The sequence below is a fragment of the Hippoglossus hippoglossus genome, chromosome 9 (assembly GCF_009819705.1).
Source record: "Hippoglossus hippoglossus isolate fHipHip1 chromosome 9, fHipHip1.pri, whole genome shotgun sequence".
Lineage (NCBI taxonomy): Eukaryota > Metazoa > Chordata > Actinopteri > Pleuronectiformes > Pleuronectidae > Hippoglossus > Hippoglossus hippoglossus.
Window position 1 is genome coordinate 3,165,901 of NC_047159.1, and position 21,460 is coordinate 3,187,360.

General features: G+C 44.9%; 2 protein-coding genes and 1 long non-coding RNA gene across 4 annotated transcripts in view; 1 reads left to right on the plus strand and 2 right to left on the minus strand.

The window, feature by feature from the left end:
• Nucleotides 1-21,460, plus strand: part of LOC117767640 — a 29,635-nt gene that overhangs the window by 6,656 nt on the left and 1,519 nt on the right. Inside the window, exon 2 of the long non-coding RNA XR_004614920.1 lies at nucleotides 9,512-9,514. This is a non-coding gene — a long non-coding RNA (uncharacterized LOC117767640). The remainder of the gene's footprint in view (nucleotides 1-9,511; nucleotides 9,515-21,460) is intronic.
• LOC117767636 (probable G-protein coupled receptor 21) lies at nucleotides 582-16,266 on the minus strand. The gene is made up of 2 exons (XM_034595430.1): nucleotides 16,253-16,266; nucleotides 582-4,281 (listed from the first exon to the last, which is right to left on the minus strand). The coding sequence occupies exon 2, from the start codon at nucleotides 3,626-3,628 to the stop codon at nucleotides 2,561-2,563; it is 1,068 nt and encodes a 355-aa protein (XP_034451321.1). The 5' UTR covers nucleotides 3,629-4,281; nucleotides 16,253-16,266; the 3' UTR covers nucleotides 582-2,560.
• On the minus strand, nucleotides 14,947-21,371 carry p2rx7 (purinergic receptor P2X, ligand-gated ion channel, 7). 2 transcript variants are annotated; one of them, XM_034595428.1, is made up of 13 exons: nucleotides 21,135-21,371; nucleotides 20,028-20,175; nucleotides 19,879-19,950; nucleotides 19,668-19,740; nucleotides 18,556-18,652; nucleotides 18,362-18,442; nucleotides 17,897-18,032; nucleotides 17,328-17,464; nucleotides 16,923-17,013; nucleotides 16,679-16,744; nucleotides 16,328-16,432; nucleotides 16,134-16,241; nucleotides 14,947-15,602 (listed from the first exon to the last, which is right to left on the minus strand). In XM_034595428.1, the coding sequence occupies exons 1-13, from the start codon at nucleotides 21,254-21,256 to the stop codon at nucleotides 15,093-15,095; spliced, it is 1,746 nt and encodes a 581-aa protein (XP_034451319.1). In that variant the 5' UTR covers nucleotides 21,257-21,371; the 3' UTR covers nucleotides 14,947-15,092. The 2 variants fall into 2 exon arrangements, with proteins under 2 accessions (XP_034451319.1, XP_034451320.1); XM_034595429.1 differs by having other exon boundaries at nucleotides 14,948-15,599.

Consider the following 21,460-nt stretch of genomic DNA (forward strand, 5'->3'; position numbering starts at 1 on the left):
GAATCTACAACCTGCCTTTTAACAGTCTTACTTTTCTGTAGCTTTCTGTCATTTACCATTTGTTGCTAGATTTAAATTCAAATAACTTCAACTACTCTTTAATAAAAATATGTGAATCCAAAGCACAGGTGCTGAACCACAACAAATCACTCGCCAACCTTTAACAAGATTGAGCTCGCAGGTTCAGCAGGTTTCAGTTTGTCTCCATCGTGGTTGGATTTAGCAACTTTCTTATTTATTTATCATATTATCGTGAGTTTCCATATGACAGTTGAAGATTTAGTGTCAGTTAGCTCGAAGCTGATATACTGTAGCTGTGTAATTCTCAGTTTCTCTGTGAAGTGAGTATAAGAATTGCGACAGCAAGGTTCCTCTGGTACATTTACAGTAATAATTAATCTCATCATGTGAACTTTCCCTGTTAAATAAATCAATAACCACATCAACTTGATCACCAAACACAAGTGCACTTTGTTTGAGTGCTGCGAAACTTTTGGGGGAAATTCTACAGTTTTGCAGCAAAATATTTTTAGATGTTTAAACTGATTTAAACTGAGTAAAACTTTGACCAAAGCCAAAGCTTAAGTCTCAAAGTAGCTTTATTTTTTCAAACCCGAAGATATTCTGTTCAAAAATGTGATAAATTTATTATCAAAACAGATTTTTTTCCAATATTTGCAATCTGAGTTCTATGTATTTGATAGTATTTGTGTTTTCTTCCTATTGAGAGTTTTTTATAATCAAGTTTTTGATTAAACTGTTAAATATTGAGCCTTGGTTATATTTCTTTGTTTTATGTTATAAGGGTTTGATTAGGAATCACTACCAAATCGTTGTATATAAAAATATATCCTGATCTAAATTTCTTTAGTCTCTACTTTCAGTATCAGCCCCTAAAAATCCATATCAGTCAGACATATTTTTGGCTGTGCAACATCATGACTCTCTGAACAATCCTCCCATTCAGTTTCTATCTCTTCCCATTTCTACAAATATGTAAAAAATCAAGGAGCGAGACGCCGTCAGAAATATTTCACCGGGACTTCAAAAGCAAACTCTACGTCTTAAATTGTAAGTTCAAGGTCTTAAATCTTCCTGCAGCGCATAAAGAAACACTTCTCCTTGTGAACACTTAAATAAACAGCTTCAGTGTCAAGCCTCTTAGCTGTGACAAATAAATCATCTTAAAAAAAACATTGCACTCTCCACAAAATCGTTTCTAATCCTGGAGGTCGAGAAATTCCCCCGAAAGGCCCATTTAGCCGCTGTTTAAATATTTACACTCTGAAGTGTATTTACATGAAGCCAAAAAGCCACAAGCTCTCAGAAAAGTGCTCCGACCCTCTTGCACCCTTGCGGTCGGGGTCGTGGAGCACAGCGCCGGATCCTCTCCGCCGCTCCTCACCGGTCGGAACAGCAGCAACGTCAAAGATCACAATGGAGTTAGTCTTTAAATCGGAGCCCGTGTGGGTCCCGGGCAGACAGCAGCTTGATTATCAACCCCCGACGACGACTGCGTAACAGGTCAGGAGGTGATTATCTTGCGATGTGACTTGTGATTTAAGTCACATCGCGATCCAGCTGAGATAAAAGAGCAACAGCCCCGGGGGCCGAACGGAGAACAGCTGATAAACCTGAGGAGGAGATGCAGAGAGATTAAAACTCTCCCAGATAATTACACTTTGTTGCCTCATTGACGAGGCTGCACCGCCGTGTGCCGACAGGAAGACTTCCCGGGTCAGCAGCCGTCGTAGAAAGTAGAGCTAATTCTTAAGTCAATATTTCCATGCAAAACCCGAGACTGTGTAAACATACTCAGAGCTTCCCACCGACACCCAGCTTCAAAGGAGAGGAATCCTTTGAATAAAACACACAAGCTCCAGAATAAACCTCAATCTTCTCTCTGGGAAATGAGCTTACAGTCCATCGGACACACATTTTTATCTCACACACACACTGAATGGCTGATTAACACATGATTTCAGTCACTCGTTCGCTCGTCAGTATCTCGGGGGAAACAGATCAGTAGTCAGTTTCAAGTGTTAAACATTTTCTACCCTGGAAGAACCACAACAATGTACAGATTTTTTTTTTCAGTCAGGCGTGAGAAGATCAAGATTCAAACTTTTTTTTGCATTTCAGTATATTGCACAACACAAGTCGCACTGTGAAGTCCTTTTTTTTTTTTTTTTTTTTTGCATCTGGGGTTCCTAAGTCAGTGCAGGAGTGTTCATTAAATCAATTTAATTAAAATACACAAATCTAATTTGCTATCAACAGCAAACTTCTTTACTCTGTGTCATCAGTTTGTCATTGCTGCAGCATCACGCTGATGAGCATCCAAGAGGAAACTTTACAGCCTCAGTTTTTTTTCAGCACAATCAGCTTCTGACACGACCAACAGGCGTCTGCACGGGCACCTCTCCGTGCCCCGTGCAGGAGGTCCTCAGCACATTTCAATGCCGGGACCACAAACACCTCTGTCATGCTCTGCAGCTGAGCACACACAGAGGGCCGTGCCTCCAAAGTGACCAAACCAAAAATTCGTTGTTGCCAGGAATCATACTTTGCATCGAGGGTCTGGTCGCGGGCAGACGGGAGCTGGAGCCTTCTTGGTGGCGCAGCCAAGGCAGGACGGGAACAAGGGGCTGAAGAGGCGGCCGAGACCTTTCCGGAAGACACTGTTAGAGAGGCTGTAGATGAGACAGTTACAGAAGCTGTTGCTAATCGCCAACCACGTCGTTAGAAAGGACGCCACGTTATGGTGATACAGTCCAGCACTCTCCAAAAGGAAGTAGAGGATGTACGGCATCCACAGCACGTAGAAGACGCTGGTGATGCGGAACAACACCATGGCGTAGCGTTTGTCCGGGCAGCCCTCGACCCGCTCCCCTCGCTCGCCCTTGTCACCCTCCGTCTGCGAGCAGAAGCGTGCGTGGCGCTGGGTGATCTCCTTTGTGTGCTGCCGGCAGATCCTGAATATACTCCCGTAGGTGAAGCAAACGATGAGCGCCGCTGGCGCGTAGAGCAGCGCCAAGATGAAGGTGCTGAACCCTGGGTTTGTCTTCCAGGAGTCTGCGCACCATTGAAATATGTCACCATGGTAGCCAGGCTTCCCCCAGCCGAAGAAGGATGGGAGGAAGATCAGAGCGGAGTAAACCCAGACGAGGACAATGCACACCCTCAGCCGGCAGGGTGTCACCAGCGTGGCGTAGGACAATGGGCGGGTGATCGCGATGTAGCGGTCTACGCTAATGCACGCCAGGGATGTCATGGAAACACTCTTCAGCACCGAAACCATGTAGCCGAACGCCTTGCAGGTGAACTCCTCGTTCAGGCCTCGGAGGTAGTGGAGCAGGGACAGCGAGGGCACCAGGCAGCTTACGCCCACCAGCAGGTCAGCGTACGCCATGGTCTGGATGAAGTGGCTGGTGGTGTGGTGGTGCAGCAGAGGGGCGCAGTGGAAGACGAAGATCACCACCAGGTTGCCGGCGATGATCAGCACAGTGAGGAAGAGGATGACAACCACCTCCAGTACGCATGTATCCAGGCTATGGGAGTAACCCACAGCGCCCAGCAGGCAGAACGGGGGAGAGCTGCTTTGGTTCGCATTAGAGGAAGCGTTCATGTTTGAACTAGAGGAGGGAAGGAGCAGGAGGGGGGGGGACAGTTTCAGCTCAACTCAACCCTCATCCTGTTTTCTCAAGTCTCTTTTAATTCTGAAGTTGCTTGTCCCGTCCTCTGCTCCGGAAACAAAGTGTGCCTCCTGTTCTTAAATCAGCACCTTCTCTTCCTCAGCGGGGAGGGAGCCCGTCCCTGAAGAAGCAGGAGTCCATCCATGTGTGCAAAACGCAGTCAGGCTCTGCTGCTGCTGCTGCTGGGGGTGAAATATGTGCATGTGTGCAACCTTGAGAGGCGAAAGAAGTCCCCAATGTAGAACAAGAGATGCCAGTGTGATGCTGCAGTGCCGGTCGTTCTCACTTTGCAGCTGTTTATCATAACCCCCTGCACTACAAGCCCTGAGGTAAGCACTCTGCTCCGGTACGCAGGCACCAGAAGAAAACACAAGCATCCACCTCCACTCGTTGACTTCTGGTTGCAGCAAGGAGAAAGGGAGGGAAACACAAAGCTGGAATTTCCTGGCAGCCCCGATGTTAAAACTCCTTCGTGCCGACAGTGACGGCTGTCCGAGCAAACAAATCAAGGCAGTCCAAACAAACAGCGTCACATCTGGAGGAAGCAGCAGTATCCACAGTCCAGTGACAAGAATGACCACACACACTTACACTTTCACACATATATATACACACAGCGTCTCCAGCAGCAAAAGTCCAAGGAACAGACGAGGCAAACATCCAGAGGTGATGGAGAACGTCACGGAGGTCTCTGCTCTGTGGAGCTTCTTTCAGGCCGAGAGGCAGCCGGCAGACTTCCAGTGTGGGAGAGAGTCAGACAGTCGGGCAGTAAACTGCCTGTCCTCTCTGCTGTAGTGGCATAGTGATGATGCAGCACTGCTGCTTCCCTCTCCTCCCCCTGCTCGCTCTCACTCGCTCGCACACGCACACACACACACACACACACACACACACACACACACACACACACACACACACACACACACACACATTTTTCTGCCTTTCCCTGTTCTCCTTTCCCCCTCTTCTCTCTTTCTCTCTCTCACACATACCACTAAGTCTGACTGCCCTCCTCTTCCTCCCTCTATCTGACACTTGCTGTACTACCACTGAACAGCATGGGCCGGTCTCTGACAAGATGAGAAGATTTCAGATCTCAGATTCTGTCAAATTGTGTTGGAGATGTTTTTCATTGTTTTTCACAGACTAAATTAAATGTAATAAATTCAATCAGGCAACATACTTCTACTGCTGCTCTGGTAAATTATACATTTTGGGTGTTTTTAATGCCTTTTCTCCCTGTTTCTTAATTATTCCCTCTCTCCTGTTGCCCTAATGCAACAACATCAATGTGATCCCACTTCCCGTCCATACATCTTTAAAGCCGTCCAATCATCCCCTTTTCAATTTGTCAAAAAAAACCAATATCACCCACTGGCTTTTCTGCTCGTCCGAGATATTTTACCTTCATTTCTGGATACTGGGAAGTCGTGGAGAAGCGAGGATGAAGTCTTGTTTTTGGAAAAAAAAATCTGTCACAGAATCAGTTTGATGTATTTCTGCTTCAGAGGTGAGTTTTTCTCAGTCAGAGGAAACTAATATCTGCAGGACCAGACTTAACAAACGATCAATTAATGTTGAATGTAATTGAAAGTGTCATCCTACATTAACCAGTGTTGGTACGTTTGTGTACCAGAAACAGTGATGGAGGTTAATTCCTCTATCAAAGTTAAATGAGACTTATTGCTGCCGTGACTTTCTCGTTCCGTCTTCATGAGATTCGTCTTGACTGTTACTGTAACTGTGCCTCCCCCATGTCCCTGCATCCCTCTATTCTTCATCTCCACGAACCCCCCTCGCTCCGCTCAGCGCAGGGAAGCACCTCCCCTTCCACATCTCGTGGCCAGTGAGCAGCGAGCAGGTTTCCCTCTCTACGGAGGCCATTCACACCCACTCACGTGCAAATATACACCCTCTCCTGCAGGCTTCCCTCATGTATGGACTCTACCCGTGCAAGTGCAGCGACATTGCAACACACACACACACACACACACACACACACACACATGTTCAGAGGCACATGTGAAGGGATTCTTTTGATTTCAAGGAGAATTCCCACAGTTACCGGCGTGTAATTGACGGAGTGACGGGTGAAAAGATGGAAGGAAGATAAAGGGCAGAAGAGAGAGATCGAGCCAGTTAAGGCGAGAAAGAAAAAAGGGAAGACTGTCATCTTGATCTGCAACACACACACGCACACGCACACACACACACACACACACACACACACACACACACACACACACACACGCACAAGCCACCTGCAGAGAGACTCTCAAGTTGCAAAAATCCCTCCACAGCGAGGCAGTGGTAGATAAAAGATTTAAAGAGTCAGTTCACACACATTGCAGAAATACATATTTTCCCACCCGGCCCTGGTGGCGTCTCACCACGCACATAGCTTTGGTTGTTCGGGCTCCATCTTAAAAAGCGAGACGCTCTTGTCTTTGCTAGTTTCAGGCTGAAGCAGTTGTCATTTTACCGTAAAAATAAAATAGTATAATGCTCCAATGGGGTGGATACACAACATGCACATGCGCTTGTTCCCCACAGAGATCATCTGCTTACTTTGCATTTGAGCAGATTCATTTACGATGGAAAATTCCTCCAGTATAATAGAAATAAGGGAATCAAAAATCTTCAAAACTGGTCTGAAAGTCCTAAATATCCATTAAAGGGGTTTTCACTCTGCAAACGGACTAAACCACGGATCGTCTCTTTTGGTCAGACAAAAAAAAAACATGCTCCGAGGAAAACAAAGGAAGGCGTGAAACTGCCCTGACCCACTAGGAGGTTACAACACGGAAGACGACCTGCATATCCTGTCAAAAACCTTCATATTTGAATACGATTCAATCTGTGATTAGTGACTGCGGCTGTGCTTTCATGTCCTCCCTGGAAATGCCAAACCTAGGTCTCGTTTTTTTCCTAATACAATTTATATGAATGCAAAAACAAGTAAAGCACCTCAAGTCCCGTAGCCTAATGCGTCACGACCAAACTCTGCTGTCTGCTGATTCACCACATTAAACCAAAGCCCAGAGCATCTCATGAACTTTTTTTAGTCGACGGCGAGAACGTCTTACCCTTCGAGGCCGTTTGTTGGTGGCGAACAAATACTGCTTTTGTAACCATATGGTGAGCACTGACATGGTTACCAAAGCCCATTTGCGTCTGGTTTTGCTTTTATTTTCCAGGCGGAGGGTCAGAGGTGTCACATCTGGCCGAGTTATGAGGTCAAAGGTTGAGGCGGCTGAACAAGCAGGCAGTTGTCTGACATCTGAAGTCTTTGTAACACCACGTTACCAAGTCAACACACCGTTGTTCAACAGCAGCAGGCAGCAGGCAGCAGGCTGCAGGCTGCAGGCAGACCGGCGGGGAGACCACCTTGTGACTAAGTGTCTGGAAAGAAGAGCTTGTAACAGAGTGTCTTCAACAACAAAACTCCGGCGGCTTTCATTGTGGAAATTCACATTAATGATTTTGTCGTTGCACAATAAAGATCAAACTTGTACCTGTATTAAACAGTCTACAGGAAAGAGGTTGAAAGATTGAGAGCGTAGGCTGTATATGAAGAAGAACAACATGGTTGGTGCAGCATCAGCAGTAATGCAGACGTTGTACTGGACCGCTGAGGGAGCTGAGCAAGATTCAGATTCACCGGTCAATCTGCGTTCCAACCAGATCACCGATGGTTACGAGCTCGGGGCAGTGTCCGAAACAACAAGGTCACGGATACAAGTGGCTGTCCAGACATCAAGAAGGGAGCTCGGAGTAGAACCGCTGCTCCTTTTACGTCGAAGGTGGACAGTTGAGGTGGTTCGGGCATCGAATCCGGATGCCGTCTAGACGTCGTCCATTGGATACTTCCCAGAAGCATCCAACTGGGAAGAGCCAGAACTCGCAGGAGGGTCTTCACATGTGGTCTGTTCTGGGAACTCCTCTGGTTTCTCCAGGAAGAGCAGGAAAGCATGACAGGAATGTCCTGAAAGAAGGATGCCTGGAATATCCCGAGCTCAGAGAAACAGAAGACAGTGAATCAATGGACGGATGGTTTCTGTCACTTTAAGTAGTTCTTCTCACACTGATGCATGTTCCCCTGATAAGATTGTGTCCAAGATATTTTGGCTTCATTTCCAGAAAGTGGGAGGAAGTGGAGATCTTCCCATCCATCTTTATCTTCTGTTAATGTGGGAAATTCAAGGGGTTTTATGTAATAAAGGAAGTTCCTGCTCTCATGAAGGCCACTTTGTTTGTTTAACATTTTTACCCCACGTTCAGCCTTCAAGGGGTTTTTCACCAACACCAGTAATCGTTATATAATCTCGGATGGTCAGGTGGCACAGTTGCTGTCATGTTACGAAACAGAACTTCTCACATAACAGCAGGTCACTTTGATCATGACACCGTGTCCTGAAGAGGAATCCAAAGTTCACAGCTCATTTGCAAATAAGCGACAAGGCTCTGGATGTGGTTTCTGGTCTGTAAAATTAAACAAATAAATAAGGAATAAGGAATGCATGCCAACTCACTAATCTGATTGTTCCTCCTCGCTTTCTTGCTTCACACAGAAAACACAGTGGTCCGCCATGATGAAAGTTGTTTTGATCCTATTTCAGCTCCAGGGCTCAATTAATGAGGATAAACAATAACAGAAGAAGTCTTCTACCAAACTGATAGTCCTCTCCTTTGATGGTAAATCCGTCAGTGACTGGAAGCTGCAGGTTCATTGAGGTTTTACACAGAAGCTGACAAGTCAAAATTACCCTGTACATATTACTGTGACTGACAAAGAACTGAATTTACAATTCTTCAATAATATGTCTTAAAACAGCTGGACCCATTTCATACATTCGGACTCTAATCAAAACCAGTTGTTTCTCCTTTCTTTACAATCAGATCACTTTTCGGTCCCTTCACAGTAAAATGTCAGTTGTGTTTTATAGTGGGAAATCAGGGAGGGCAGAGCAGTTCTGGCAAAACCTATTGAAAAATGCTGGTCTACACTGTTCACGACCCAACAGCTTCGTATATAATTCATGTGCTCATACATCAATGTTTCATAAATTCACTCTCAGGTATCAATGCCCCATTTTTCAGGCAGCTCCTCTTCTCCTGCACAGAAGCGATGTGACCCATGAGGGCCCTCGCCCAAATCGAATTAACCTCCGGCACATGGTTCATTAGGGGGAAGGCCTGCCTGTCGCCACGGGCAATTAACGTTTACAGCGCGAGTCTGCACGGCCAATCCTGTGTCCTCGCTGTCAACAGACGCACAAACACAGGCCTCGGACGCACAACACACGCTATTAAAGGAGGATGCAGCCGATTACTGTCGGAGCAGTGTCATGGTGACCGATGACGCTGCGGCAGGGGGCCGTGGGGGGGGGGGGTGGGGGTGTGTGTCACAAAGTCGACTTCATCGCATTCGTCTTTTTAAAAAATCTTGTTCTGTGTCGCTCCGTTTCTTTAAGCCCTCGCGCTCTGCCTGTCAGGTATGAATTTAAATTGTATTGTGTTCACCTTCACATTTATCCCATCAACTCATATAACATAGAATTTTACATTATAGATGTTATAACACACCGTTAACTCAAAAAAGAAAGCAAAGTCCAAATGACGGTAAAATCGCTGTAATGAGTTTGAATTGTGGCACAACAGAATAAACCATAGATGTGTGTTTTATTTATCGTGACACTCAGGTTTTGTATCAGCTTGAATTCATGTTGATTTCAAAGCAGAACATTTTCTCATCACTCGTGTGGAATAATCTGATGTTTGTTCCACACAGTTACACGACCCTGTCAGCGGGTCAGTGGGTGAATGAATTCGTTTTGGGGTTTTGAGCTTTTCACAAGGGTGAAATTGGGGATTTTCCATTTTAACAGCAAGAAAAAAAGGTATTATGAAACTCGAGGAGCGCTGGAGATGATTAGTTTGATGTTACCTCGTGTTGTGTTTAAGGTCAGTGGCGAGCGTGGTCTGTATGTCTGACTGGGTGTTCATCTAAACTGGAAATTAACCACATGAATCACTGCTGAAACAACAGTGGTTCAAGAGGATTAAAAAAAAAAAAAAAAACCTGGTGTCAGATATCTGAAAAACTGACCTTTTTTTTATGTTTACAAAAGGTCTCATTGATGCGCGTTGGAAGAAGCAGCCGAGCCGATCAACTCACAGATCAGTGTCTGACGCTTGAAAATGACCCAGACAGGAGAGAGACAGTCTCTCCTGGTTCTGTTAGAAATGACCACAGAGCCAACACTTATGAAAACACGAACATGAACACAGTGTCTTTCTGTTCCAGACGGTAATCAAGCTTTTGTATCTCTCCAGTTTCCTTTCATGTTCCTTTGAGTTGCTTTAGGTGACGAAACTCCTGCTCTGTTGATACTAAGACTTGAAATAAATTTACTGTATATCTGCATCCGCTTGTTCCAGCTCTACCCTGAAGCTCTGCTGTTCCCTCAGAGCACTCGTCTTAACGACCTGAAATAGATATGTGCAAACTGTAGAATGGTTTCAGGAGCTTGTGTGAGAATAACGTTGGATGTTGGGAAATTCAGCCCAAGCAACATCTTTTCTGTCCAAAAGGGCAACAGAGTATCGGAGGCCACGTTGAAGAAAGATTTCGAGAATATAGTCGTAATATTTTGAGAGTAAAATCGAAATATCACAAGCATAAAGTCATGATTTTAGGGGATCAGCCTGTTGCCTGAGTTGTAATGAGGAAATTTGGAGCATGTCAAATTATACTCTGGTATAGGTTTCACAAATAACAAAGTACTCACAGTAGCACCACACTATCATAAGTTTAAACTGAGTCCATTCTTAAAAAAGAACCACAGGTACTTGGAGGAAAATGTCTCTCCCATCCAAGAGGCCTGCCCAGCCGCAACCCACCAGCGGGGGGGGGGGCATATAAGGGACCCCCCCCTAACCCTACCTGCACAACTTTCTATATCTAATCTAATCTAGAGACTGTAAAAAAAGAAATAGAAAATGGTAAAACACACTAAAAGAACAAATTAATAAATAAAATTCAATTAAAAGCCAGACAGGTAAAGTCACTCGGCCGAGAAACGATTTGTATTGTTGGATTGTGTCGACTGGATTTGAAATTACATCCATGAGAATTGTGAGATCTCTGAAATCACACAGAATTCACAAAAACTGCTTCACCAGTTACAGCAACTGAATCAAAACAAATCGCTAACGTCTTTATCCCAGAGTGTGGCCCCTCGGTTAGAGAGCAGGACTTACTGATTTCACGTTTGGATTTTGTGACGCTCTCGCTCAAACGCCTGCACTTGCACCGGAATCGTCTCTGCTCGTGCTCAAAGTGTGACAGATTTCCCTGCGCTCCAGATTCAGCTCTTGTCCTCACACCGAGAGCATGAAGCATCTCATCAAAATCCCCCAACCAATAGAATGCCAGGAGTAGTGCTGACAAGTGAAGTTGTCCCCACCCTCGTGTGCGTTAGCTTTACTTCAGATGGGAAGCTGGTGTAATAACAGAGCTAATGACCGACTGCACGAACCTCGTTAGAGTAACTGCCCGTAGGGGACTTTCAAACGGGAGATCACCAGATATCAATTCAGAGAGTAATGATCTTCAAAATGCACGTTCAGATCTGCTCAAGAGATTAAGAATTAAACTGTAACGTTTACGGCCGGTTTAATCACTTGATCACGATTGGACCAGAATACTGACACATTCAGAAGGAAGTCAAAAAATGTCAAAGGTGATTTTGATATGGAAATATTACAATATTCACAATGCAAACAGTGCAGCTCAACTTAATCCCACTGTCCAGAAATGAAGCCAGATTATCTCGAACACAAATGCTGCCATCTTGTGCCGACGTCATCATTTGGAGCCAGAGTCTGTGCAGCAGTGATCGTGAACGCTCGACCAATTGTGTCAATGTAATAATTATAAATGGTGAAATTCGACTTTAGGATTCCAGAAAAATATTTAGGCAGATTTCCCCACAAAAAAAAAAAAAAATATATATATTTTTGCACATTATTTGATTTAAAAAGAAATCCCCCAATAATAATCATTGCTTACAGCAGCCCGCTCACACGAAAGAATCCACAGTTGAATTGGAGTTTCTGCTCCAACACAGGAGGCCCAGTGTGCTGCTGTAAGCTGCTCAACCAAGCGTCATAACTACTTAATAATCATAATTACATTCCATTGTTTACACGGAGGGCTGTGGATTCGACGGCTCCCTGTAGGTTAAACAACGGGCGTTTCAGTTAATGGCTCCCTGGAAAGATTCCCACGTTTACAATCAGGCGAACGTGCGGCACACAGCTCACAGATGCTGGGCAGGTGCTAGTTTTAGTTTTTAATTACATTGACCACCTCTCGAAACCATCTCAGGGTTGTGATTGAGGACGATGCTGCGTTGTCCTGATGGGAGCGAGGCCAGGAAAAAAATGACTTCAGGATATTACTCGACGTCGCTTCACACCTCGACTACCCCCCCCCCAAGCCTCCCACCCCCATAATGATCTTCTCAATCAGTGTGGATGAAGTGCAGCGAGGGGGAGGTGTGAGCGATTGACAGCAGGCCCGTGTGCGTAACGCGAGAGTGGTTTTGTGACTTTTTTCAGCGAGCGTGCAGTAATCACGTGTGTCAGCATGTGTTCATACTGTATGCATGAATGTACGCTATGTCTGCATGAATGAGTGTTCGAGCCTCCACTGTGTATGTGCATCCAAATCTCTGCAAGGGGCCAAAATTACAAGTCTTGAAGTTGCTTATTTCCTTTGATTTCAAAGCTTTTCATGTCACTTTCCAACAGGATTAACAGTTTCACAGTTTTCACAGCCTCCAATTAATATAGAGTCTATTCACTGAGGCTCAGGTTTATAAATATACTCAGCATGATGCCAACGTGACTGGAAATACTGAGATGTGAGTATTGTTATTGACCTGCGACAGACAGTTTGTAAAGAAAGAAGGATGCAACCTCTTTCCATGGTGTTGACGAGCAAGTAGTGTCTATTCATCATGGCTAAGAAAGTCAAGTTTTATCTCATGATGCATTTAGTCCTTAGTAAAGTGTGGAAGCTGGAAGATAAATTAACCCTGAAACTAGAAGGTAAAACTCCCTCAGGGTCACTGGGGGATGTGTGAGCTTCTTTTATGAAACTTTTATCCACCAACCAGGAGTAATACTCATAACTTCATTTTGTTGTATTTGTACAATAGGAAAATCAAAGTTTTATTCTATTCTCTACATGGTTGGGAGTATCTGGATCACCGGACCTTTTTTGGCGAATCACCTGAGAAAACTGTGATACCCGACCTTCCATGTTGTGATGTAAAATCAGCTCTGTGGGCACATTGTGGAGGAAGGAGCTGAGATCTGTGGCTCCTCTGACGCTCAAACTTAACATACGAGATTTTCTTCAGCCTCAGGAATACGTTCGTGTGACTAGAAACCTCCGTCAGTGCAGAACAACCACACAACTGCACCATGTGTTCGACTCCGGAGGCGCCAGGGTTATTTTTGATAAACAAGTTCAGTCCAGCGAGGACGCTCGTACACTGGCATTGTGCTGTAGGTGCACTGACTTATCTATCCACCCATCCGCTTAATCTCCGTGTCCGTCCTCCATGCATCTGCAAATCCATCCATGCAACCATTAACCCATCTGCCAGCGTGCATCACATCATCCATCCATCTCCACCTGCATCGGATAATCCATCCACGAAGGCCTTCGTCCACTCACACCTCACATGCACTCGTGCACGGTCTGCAGGTAGAGTTAGAAAACACAGCGGGGATGGAAACATCAACACTCACCGTTCTTAAAATACATTTCTGCATGGAGAACACAGGCTGATCTAATTTAAACTAACCGGCAAACCATCAATTAGCCACCGGTGGGTCCTGTTCGAACGACAGAAACCAGTGAGTGCTCAGCGGGTGAGTAATGGAGGGAAACTGGGATGTCTGCTGCTGAAACAGGTCGTCAGCAGCTATTTCAGACCCGTGGTTGTTTAACAAAGAGCCCTTATTTTTGTCACATGGTCCATTTATAAAGGAAACAATGGTGGAGGTCTGGAGCCAGAGTTTGGGAAAGTGAAAGGTTGAAAGTGCTCGTAAATGTCAAATCGTCCACCTGAAGAATGGCCTGGGGCGCTGGAGGCTAATATTACTCCAGCTGTTATTGTGCTGGACCTGACAGAGGAAGTGTTGGACTTTGTCAGCGGCTGACGGGTTTTTCTCGAAGCTGCACTGGATATATATATATATTTATGTTTTATGTGTAATACGTTCATCTTTCTGGACTACATCTAAATGTGGAGCTGCAGCAAAGGTCGTCCAACAACAACCAGCCGCAGTTTCCAAACTCTAAGGTCATAGTTAGAATAAACAATACTCAAATCACATCATGTTTTGTTCGAATTTCACTATATACGGAAGTTTTCACAGCATTTTGAGACGGTTACCAACTGCTTGACAGCACATGACCCGAGTGTCCGACGTATGACGTGGTGGACATAATGTTGTTGTGCGTAATAATCAGACACATGTAAACAGGATCACGAGTGGAATATTCTATTAGCAACTCATGTAAACATCATTTAAAAAAATCTCATTCAGAAGATGTTTTATAAGTTAATAGATTAGTTTGGATTTATGATCTCTGCCCTTGCTTCTGATCCCAAAATATATGAATTCCTTTACACTATATGTTCTTCATTATTGATATTATTATTAGTTTATTAGTTTAGTTTTTGATTAAATGTATTTTTCTTTATTATAAGTAGCTCTGTTAGTTTTGATGCAGTTCAGGATTCACAGCTGAAAACTTTCAAGCATGTTGTTCTTTCCTGCAAATCAAATTTTAATAAATGAAACCTTGAGAGTAAGGTCAAAGGTCAGATTGTTTGTGTCCATGTTAACGTGGGACTGAGCATAAAGACTGGAAACGGGGGGAAAGTGCTAGCCTGCGGCTGTGAGCAGGTAAGACACCAACCTGTCAGTGCCTTTAAAGTTAATATGTCAGTTGTTTAATTTGTACAAAAGCAAAATTGTCACACTGAAGCAAAACTCTTGTTTCCGTGTGACGGATGCGAGTGAACATTCCTGTCAGGAGACGTCGTCTGAGCAGGTCTGTGATGATAAAGAAGATGTTTCTGTCCTTTTAAAAGGCAAAACGCTGCTTAAACAGTGAAATGGGGAAAAAGAAAATCCTTCATACATGTTTTTACTGAGCAGCCAAATGACAGATGATTTTAGAAAATGCAGAGATTTATCGCCTCTGAGGTTTCTCCTCGTCTTCCACTCAGGTTAGTGAAGTTAATGCATTTCCCTTGACATTGACAAGCAGATCCAACATGACAGCCCTGGTAGAAGGGAACACTCCCCTCACACGTGTCCGTCAGCGCAGCCCTGCATGGACACCGTCCGGGCAGGTGTGAAGCCGCTGTACCGTCCGTCCGGGCTCGGGTACGACTCCCGGACCCTCCGCACGCAGCAGGAGGGGATGGCAGGGTGGGTGTCGGGGGGTGGGAGCCCAAATCTCCAGCTGATGTACTGTCCGTACGCGCAGTGACGCAGGGCCGAGGTGAGGCCTCCATCCACAGGTGGAGACAAGGGTTCCCTGTATAGTAGGACAGCCTCCAACAGGGGGCGATGGAGCACCAGCTGCTTGAACAGAGGGGAGGAGGTGATGCAGGCGCCTTCACTCCGCCTGCAGCACAGCTCCTCCTGCGGGAGAGGGGAGGGAGCGCAGCAGTTACACCGACACCAGGCCGGACGGGGGGCTTTAGGCTTGGGGTCGGCTTCCTGGTCTGGGGGAGGACGAGCGTCGTGATTCATGTGGACATCCGGCTGTAACAGACAGAGGACGGCTCTCAGGTGTCCTGTGTCCTCCTGCTGGGACAAGAGGAAATCACTCAAGCTGTGAAGATGCACTTGAAATGAAAAGATATTTCTATTTGGTTTCGGACCAAGTGACGATGCTTCAAAGTAGAGAGTTTAGATTAATTTGAAGCTAAAGCCTTTCATTGCAATTAATTTCTCCTTATGTCTGTTGATCTAACTCTGTACATCCTGTGTGGATCTTATGGATCTAACTCTGTACATCCTCTGTGGATCTTATGGATCTAACTCTGTACATCCTCTGTGGATCTTATGGATCTAACTCTGTACATCCTGTGTGGATCTTATGGATCTAACTCTGTACATCCTCTGTGGATCTTATGGATCTAACTCTGTACATCCTGTGTGGATCTTATGGATCTAACTCTGTACATCCTGTGTGGATCTTATGGATCTAACTCTGTACATCCTCTGTGGATCTCATGGATCTAACTCTGTACATCCTGTGTGGATCTTATGGATCTAACTCTGTACATCCTCTGTGGATCTAACTCTGTGGATCTTTCCTCTCTGCAGCAGTTTTACCTGACGTGGCAGAACAGACACCGGTTTGACGTCTTGTAAACTTTTCTTCAGTGATTTCTTCACCAGTCGAATGTTGTTCTCGTCCACGTGTGACACACAGAGGACGCACTGCAACAGACAACACACACACACAGTTCACAACTACAGGACATGAACGACAATCACATCATCGCTCGCATCGAACCCTCCATCACCTTCTGTTGGTCTTGGACCGACTCCACTTTCCTCTGGGAGTAGTTTTGTCCGACCTCTGCAGAGTAACAGCTGGTTCCAATCAGCCAGTCGAGAAACATGGTGGTCTGGAGAACGTCATTAAAGTGTCATCCATGTTTTTCCTCTTAAATTAGGATTGTTCACATATTATACACGGACAAATATTCACTGTGAGTATATTTCATCCAATAGCATCATCATCTATAAACAGCTTTGCTCTCTCTGACTGAGGTTACGATGCTGAAATTCCTTAATTTTCTCCAGATGAAACCCTGAATGGAGGACGAGAGCCATGAATGGACACTGGGGGGGGGGGGGGGGGGGTCACTCACCAGAGCGTAGTACGACAGCGTTGATCCGATGTAGATGATGAGCTGAATGAAGCTGAACCTTCCCGCCTGGAAAAGTTCACATCAAACTGTCGCTCGTTTGTGTAGAAAACAGGCGAAAGTTTGATGAATGCAGTCAAAAGGTCAGTCAGTCATTTTGTTCAACCCACAACAACACAAAACTACACGATTTCTCAAAGCCCAAACGTGAATATTTTCCTGAAATAAAGAAAACCCCAGTTCCCACCTGTCCGAACACCATGACGTCAAACCTGATGCCGAAAGCCTTGTAGAGCGTCCGCTCCTCCGCTCCGTTCACTGTGTTGTACTTAGCGAATCTGATCAGACGACAGATATGAGAAATAAACCCAGAAGCTCGATTGGACTTTTAACATGACTCCAGGTTCATTGAGACCAAATTTAAAAAGAGATTAAATGTAAAACAGACGGACACAAGGCAAGTTAGAAAAGAAACAATTCACCATAAAAAGTCAGAAAAACCAGGGGGAAGTGCTACTTGTATTTGAAATGATTCAAATAAACAATGTAAGGTAAATGTGGGTTCAACAATTCATCGAATAAGAAAAGTGTGGGAAATAAGAAGGTGATCATTCGGAACATTTGACCCTTGACCTCCGTGGGCCCTGCTGACCTGAGGTTGAGGCCGGGGTACAGCGTCTTGTTGCTCTCCTTCTCATCCAGGCGTTGGAAGGAGTATCTGGGCAGGCAGCGCCGCATCAGCCAGTCCAGGTTACAGTCCCACTTGATCAGCATGCCGATGACGCCACCCTGTGGTCAACAGAGGAGATGCATCAACATGACTGGAGCGAGGTTATAAAAACACTCAGTTCCACATTAAATGTTTTGCTCCCGAGTGTCGTCTTTATTCTTCATCTTAGCTCTGATCTTATCTTTGATCTGCGTCTTCACTTTCCTCCACACAAACTGAAGAAGGTTTGTTGTGGAGAAACTTCCTACTTTTGGTTTCCACGCGTGTTTCACTTCCACTTTACTCGATCTGTTGCTGGGGACGACAACTCAAAACAAGAGTCATAAGGAGAAATCGAACCCCCGGAGTCAACAAGACTTAAAAAGGAGCAGATCATTTGGTGCCGTCACAGTTTCTTGAAGTCGTTTCATTTCCGACTACAGAAAACTACAATTTCAGCGAAGGCCATTTGATAGAGCTATAAAACACATGAACTCACGAGTGGTCCTCACCTCTACGGCCATGTCAGAGAACTTCTCCCCCGCCTCTCGAACCATGTCTCCCAACCTGAAGATGGGACACAGCGAGTCGTTTTCCCTCTGGCAGCTCTTCAGGTAGGCGCCGTTCATCTGCGGGAGGATGTTCCTCCTGAGGAATTGAATCAGTCAGAGGTTCTCTCACACTCAATAACTGTTATAGAAGTAAATTCTGTTAGGTAGTGCGACTGTACATGACAAATATTTGGCTTGTGATTACTACAATAAAAAAAATAAAAAATATGGAGACACAACAGTTAAATACCACAGAAAGAAAACCCATCATTTATCTTTTGTTTATCGCAGCTTATTCTATTAAATCAATGTTAAAAATATAAAGTGATCTCAAAAAGAGAAAAGACAATGAAAAGGATAAGATGACAAGACGTGAAAGAGTCAATGAATCTGTCAGTTATTGTCTTGATCATTGGACAGTCTCACCGGATGAAGTTGAACACAGGGAATCTGATGTTGTTCTTGACGAGGACGGTGAAGTTCTCAGCTGCTGCCAGAAGAGCAGGTCTGCAGCACAGATGCATAATAATAATAATACAGAAATTAGAATTAGAATGGACAGCCCAGGCCCAACGGTCAGGACAACATCCAGATCTGAAAACACCTTCACTGTAATTTACCTCGGAGGAGCGGTCTTGGTTTCTATCGGGCACCAGGCGGACACCTCACAGGTTTTCGTCAACACGTCAAACTTCACACACGATCCCGTGAGAATCCCTGCAGACGAGGAGACACGCGAAGCTCAGGGTGAAGTCCGAGGTTCATCAGGAGAGAGCGGACGTTACCGCTGATGCTAAAACTGAAGCTAAAGCTGCAGCACCTCAGTGACAAATTCCTCTGCTTCTTGTGGAAACAGTCAACTGGTAACAAGCAGGCAGAGAAATAATCCGTTTCTTCACTTTGCCTGTGTCGTCACTGCTGACAGATATTTTGCTCTTATGGTAGAGTTTTTAATACTTAACTTAGAGGAGAAGGGTCAGATGCTGAAACGCCACCAGACACGAAAAACTAATTAGGATTGACAGGATTTCTGGGTAATGAAGTTCTTAAAAAGTCCCTGAGAACTTGGTTTCAAATCTTATCTTTCTCTGTAACATTAAATATTCATGACAACAACAGGTTTAAATAGGATAATAACTTTCTGACTTTGGAAAAAAAAAAAGCTCCTGTGGTTCATAGATGCATTACACCTTCTCTACTCGGTCTCTGGCTTCCAGCTTCGAGCCCAGAGCTTCTGACTGAAAACAAACAAATGTAATTTCCTCAATTCATAAAGGAACTGCAACAAACAGGAGGAAATAGTGCATCTGTTGGGGACTACTTTCAAACATCAGGTTCTGGACACACAGACACAGACACACACACACACACACACACACACACACAGACACAGACACAGACACACACACGTAAGTAGTTTGCTCATTGTTGGTTTTGGTCTTTTCATGGGCTTTGAGTAAACATATCTATAATGTCATCGAACATACTCTTCAAAGATCAACAACATGCATTTAAATCCATGTCACTGAATCATTAAATTCATTTAAATCTAATCAAGCTGCACCACGTCACACACACTCAGAGAGATCAGTCCTCTAAACACGTTTGAATCAAGATCCACCAAACAGACGAACAGACAGACAGACGAACAGACAGACAGACAGACCAACAGACAGACCAACAGACGGAGGTGAAGACGTGGTTGTGGAGGTTAGAAGACAAGTGGCGTTACCGTGGCTCTGTTGGTCCCAGGCTCCTCTCTCACAGTCTCTATCAGTCTTACACTTCCGGCCGTTTCTGGGAACCTGGAACATAATCACTGCTGCAAGATAACAAACGTTTGACAACGTCTCATCTGAGCCGCTAAAGGCTGTTTAGACTATTTAAGATAAAATGAATAGTAAATGATGAGAATATTATCATGAATAATAAAAACAAAGCACCTCTGGGCATTTCCCCTGCTTCTGATTCTTTGTCACGATAACATTTGTCACCACGAAGAAAGAGTTTTTGTCCTAAAAAGGAGCAAAAGAGATATTGAAGTCGTTTCCTTTAAGAAGAACCTTCACAGCCCCGAGGACCCGGCTCTGACCTGAGAGGTTCCGCTGTAGTCCACCACGTCCCAGACCACGTCCCCGACCCCGGGCAGGAGCACCTGGGCCACACCCTTCACCTTGGTGGTGACCGAGCTCACGACCGGGTCAAACACCTGGTACTGCCTGTTCCACAGCATCATGAGGCTGACAATACAAAACATTAAAGGGGACATATCATGAAAATTCCACTTGGTTAGTGCTTCTACAGGTTAATGTGGGTATCTGGCTCATGTCTACCAACCCCAAAACTCTGGGAAAAAAACACTCGCGCGTTTTGTTTTTCTCTCTCTATCTGTCTGCTTGTGTGCTTGTAGTGGGGGGGCAGAGGGGGACATTTAATTATGTGATTGGGAAAATTAAAACTCCAGGACAACAGAAGGGGAATACAAAGTATGGGATGCATATTTGATAATTTATATCATATAAAATATGTAATTTATATCGTTTAAAATCATGGGGGGAGGGGGGGGCTGGCTCACTAGCATTTAAAGGAACAGGCACTCAAAACAGGTCACTCTGTGGAGGGCTGTTTTATACAGGGTAAAAAGGGTGCTGTTTTATATGATCCTTGTGGTATTTTGACCAAAGTATGTTACAGACATTTCATTAAGACCCCAAGGAACCATATCAACTTGTGGTAAAATGGGCATGCTATGTCCCCTTTAATGCAAACGTGACAAAAACAGACATGCACAGTTTTAGTCTCGTCTCTGCAGGGTTTGTCTCATCTTTTCAGTCTTTTATTCTATTTTAATGCTTTAATTAAAATGTTTTATTTGTTTGCACACACTTTGAAGTTCATTGTCAGGACCATGAAATAATATAAAGTATCTTAGATGTGTTCACAGACTACAGTGCACATGGATTTCAGTGCGGATTCAGTTAGATGTGGAGAAACTGTCAAATGTTAACAGGACCTGAGACAGAGGAACAGCTGAGGAGGAAGAAGAGGAAGATGGAGATAAGATAAGATAAAACTTTATGGAAAACTTTATTCCCCACACACCGGGGAAATTCAGTGAATGAAGATGACGATAAAGATGAAGATGAAGATGAAGAGCGCAGCAGCAGCACAAACAATCGCTCATTGTAAACCCACTCACCAGATCACCAGCAGAATGGCTCCGTTCAGGCTCCACTTCAGAGACCCGAGCCGGACGCTCTGGATCCGGACCAGCTTGCTGGTTTCATACTGACACAGACCGAGAACACGGCCCCACAGCATGGTGCAGAGGAGGAGGAGGAGGAGGTGAAGCTGTCGGGATCGGGGTATATCCTGCGGGAGGAGGTGAAGCAGCTGTGTGACTCAGGGTATTTCCTGCAGCAGGTGATGAACCCCCTGCAGCTGCAGCTTAGTGGATCAGTATATTTCCTGGAGCAGGAATCTGTGACTCATTCCTTGCCTCCTCTTCCTGTGTAAACGGTCACA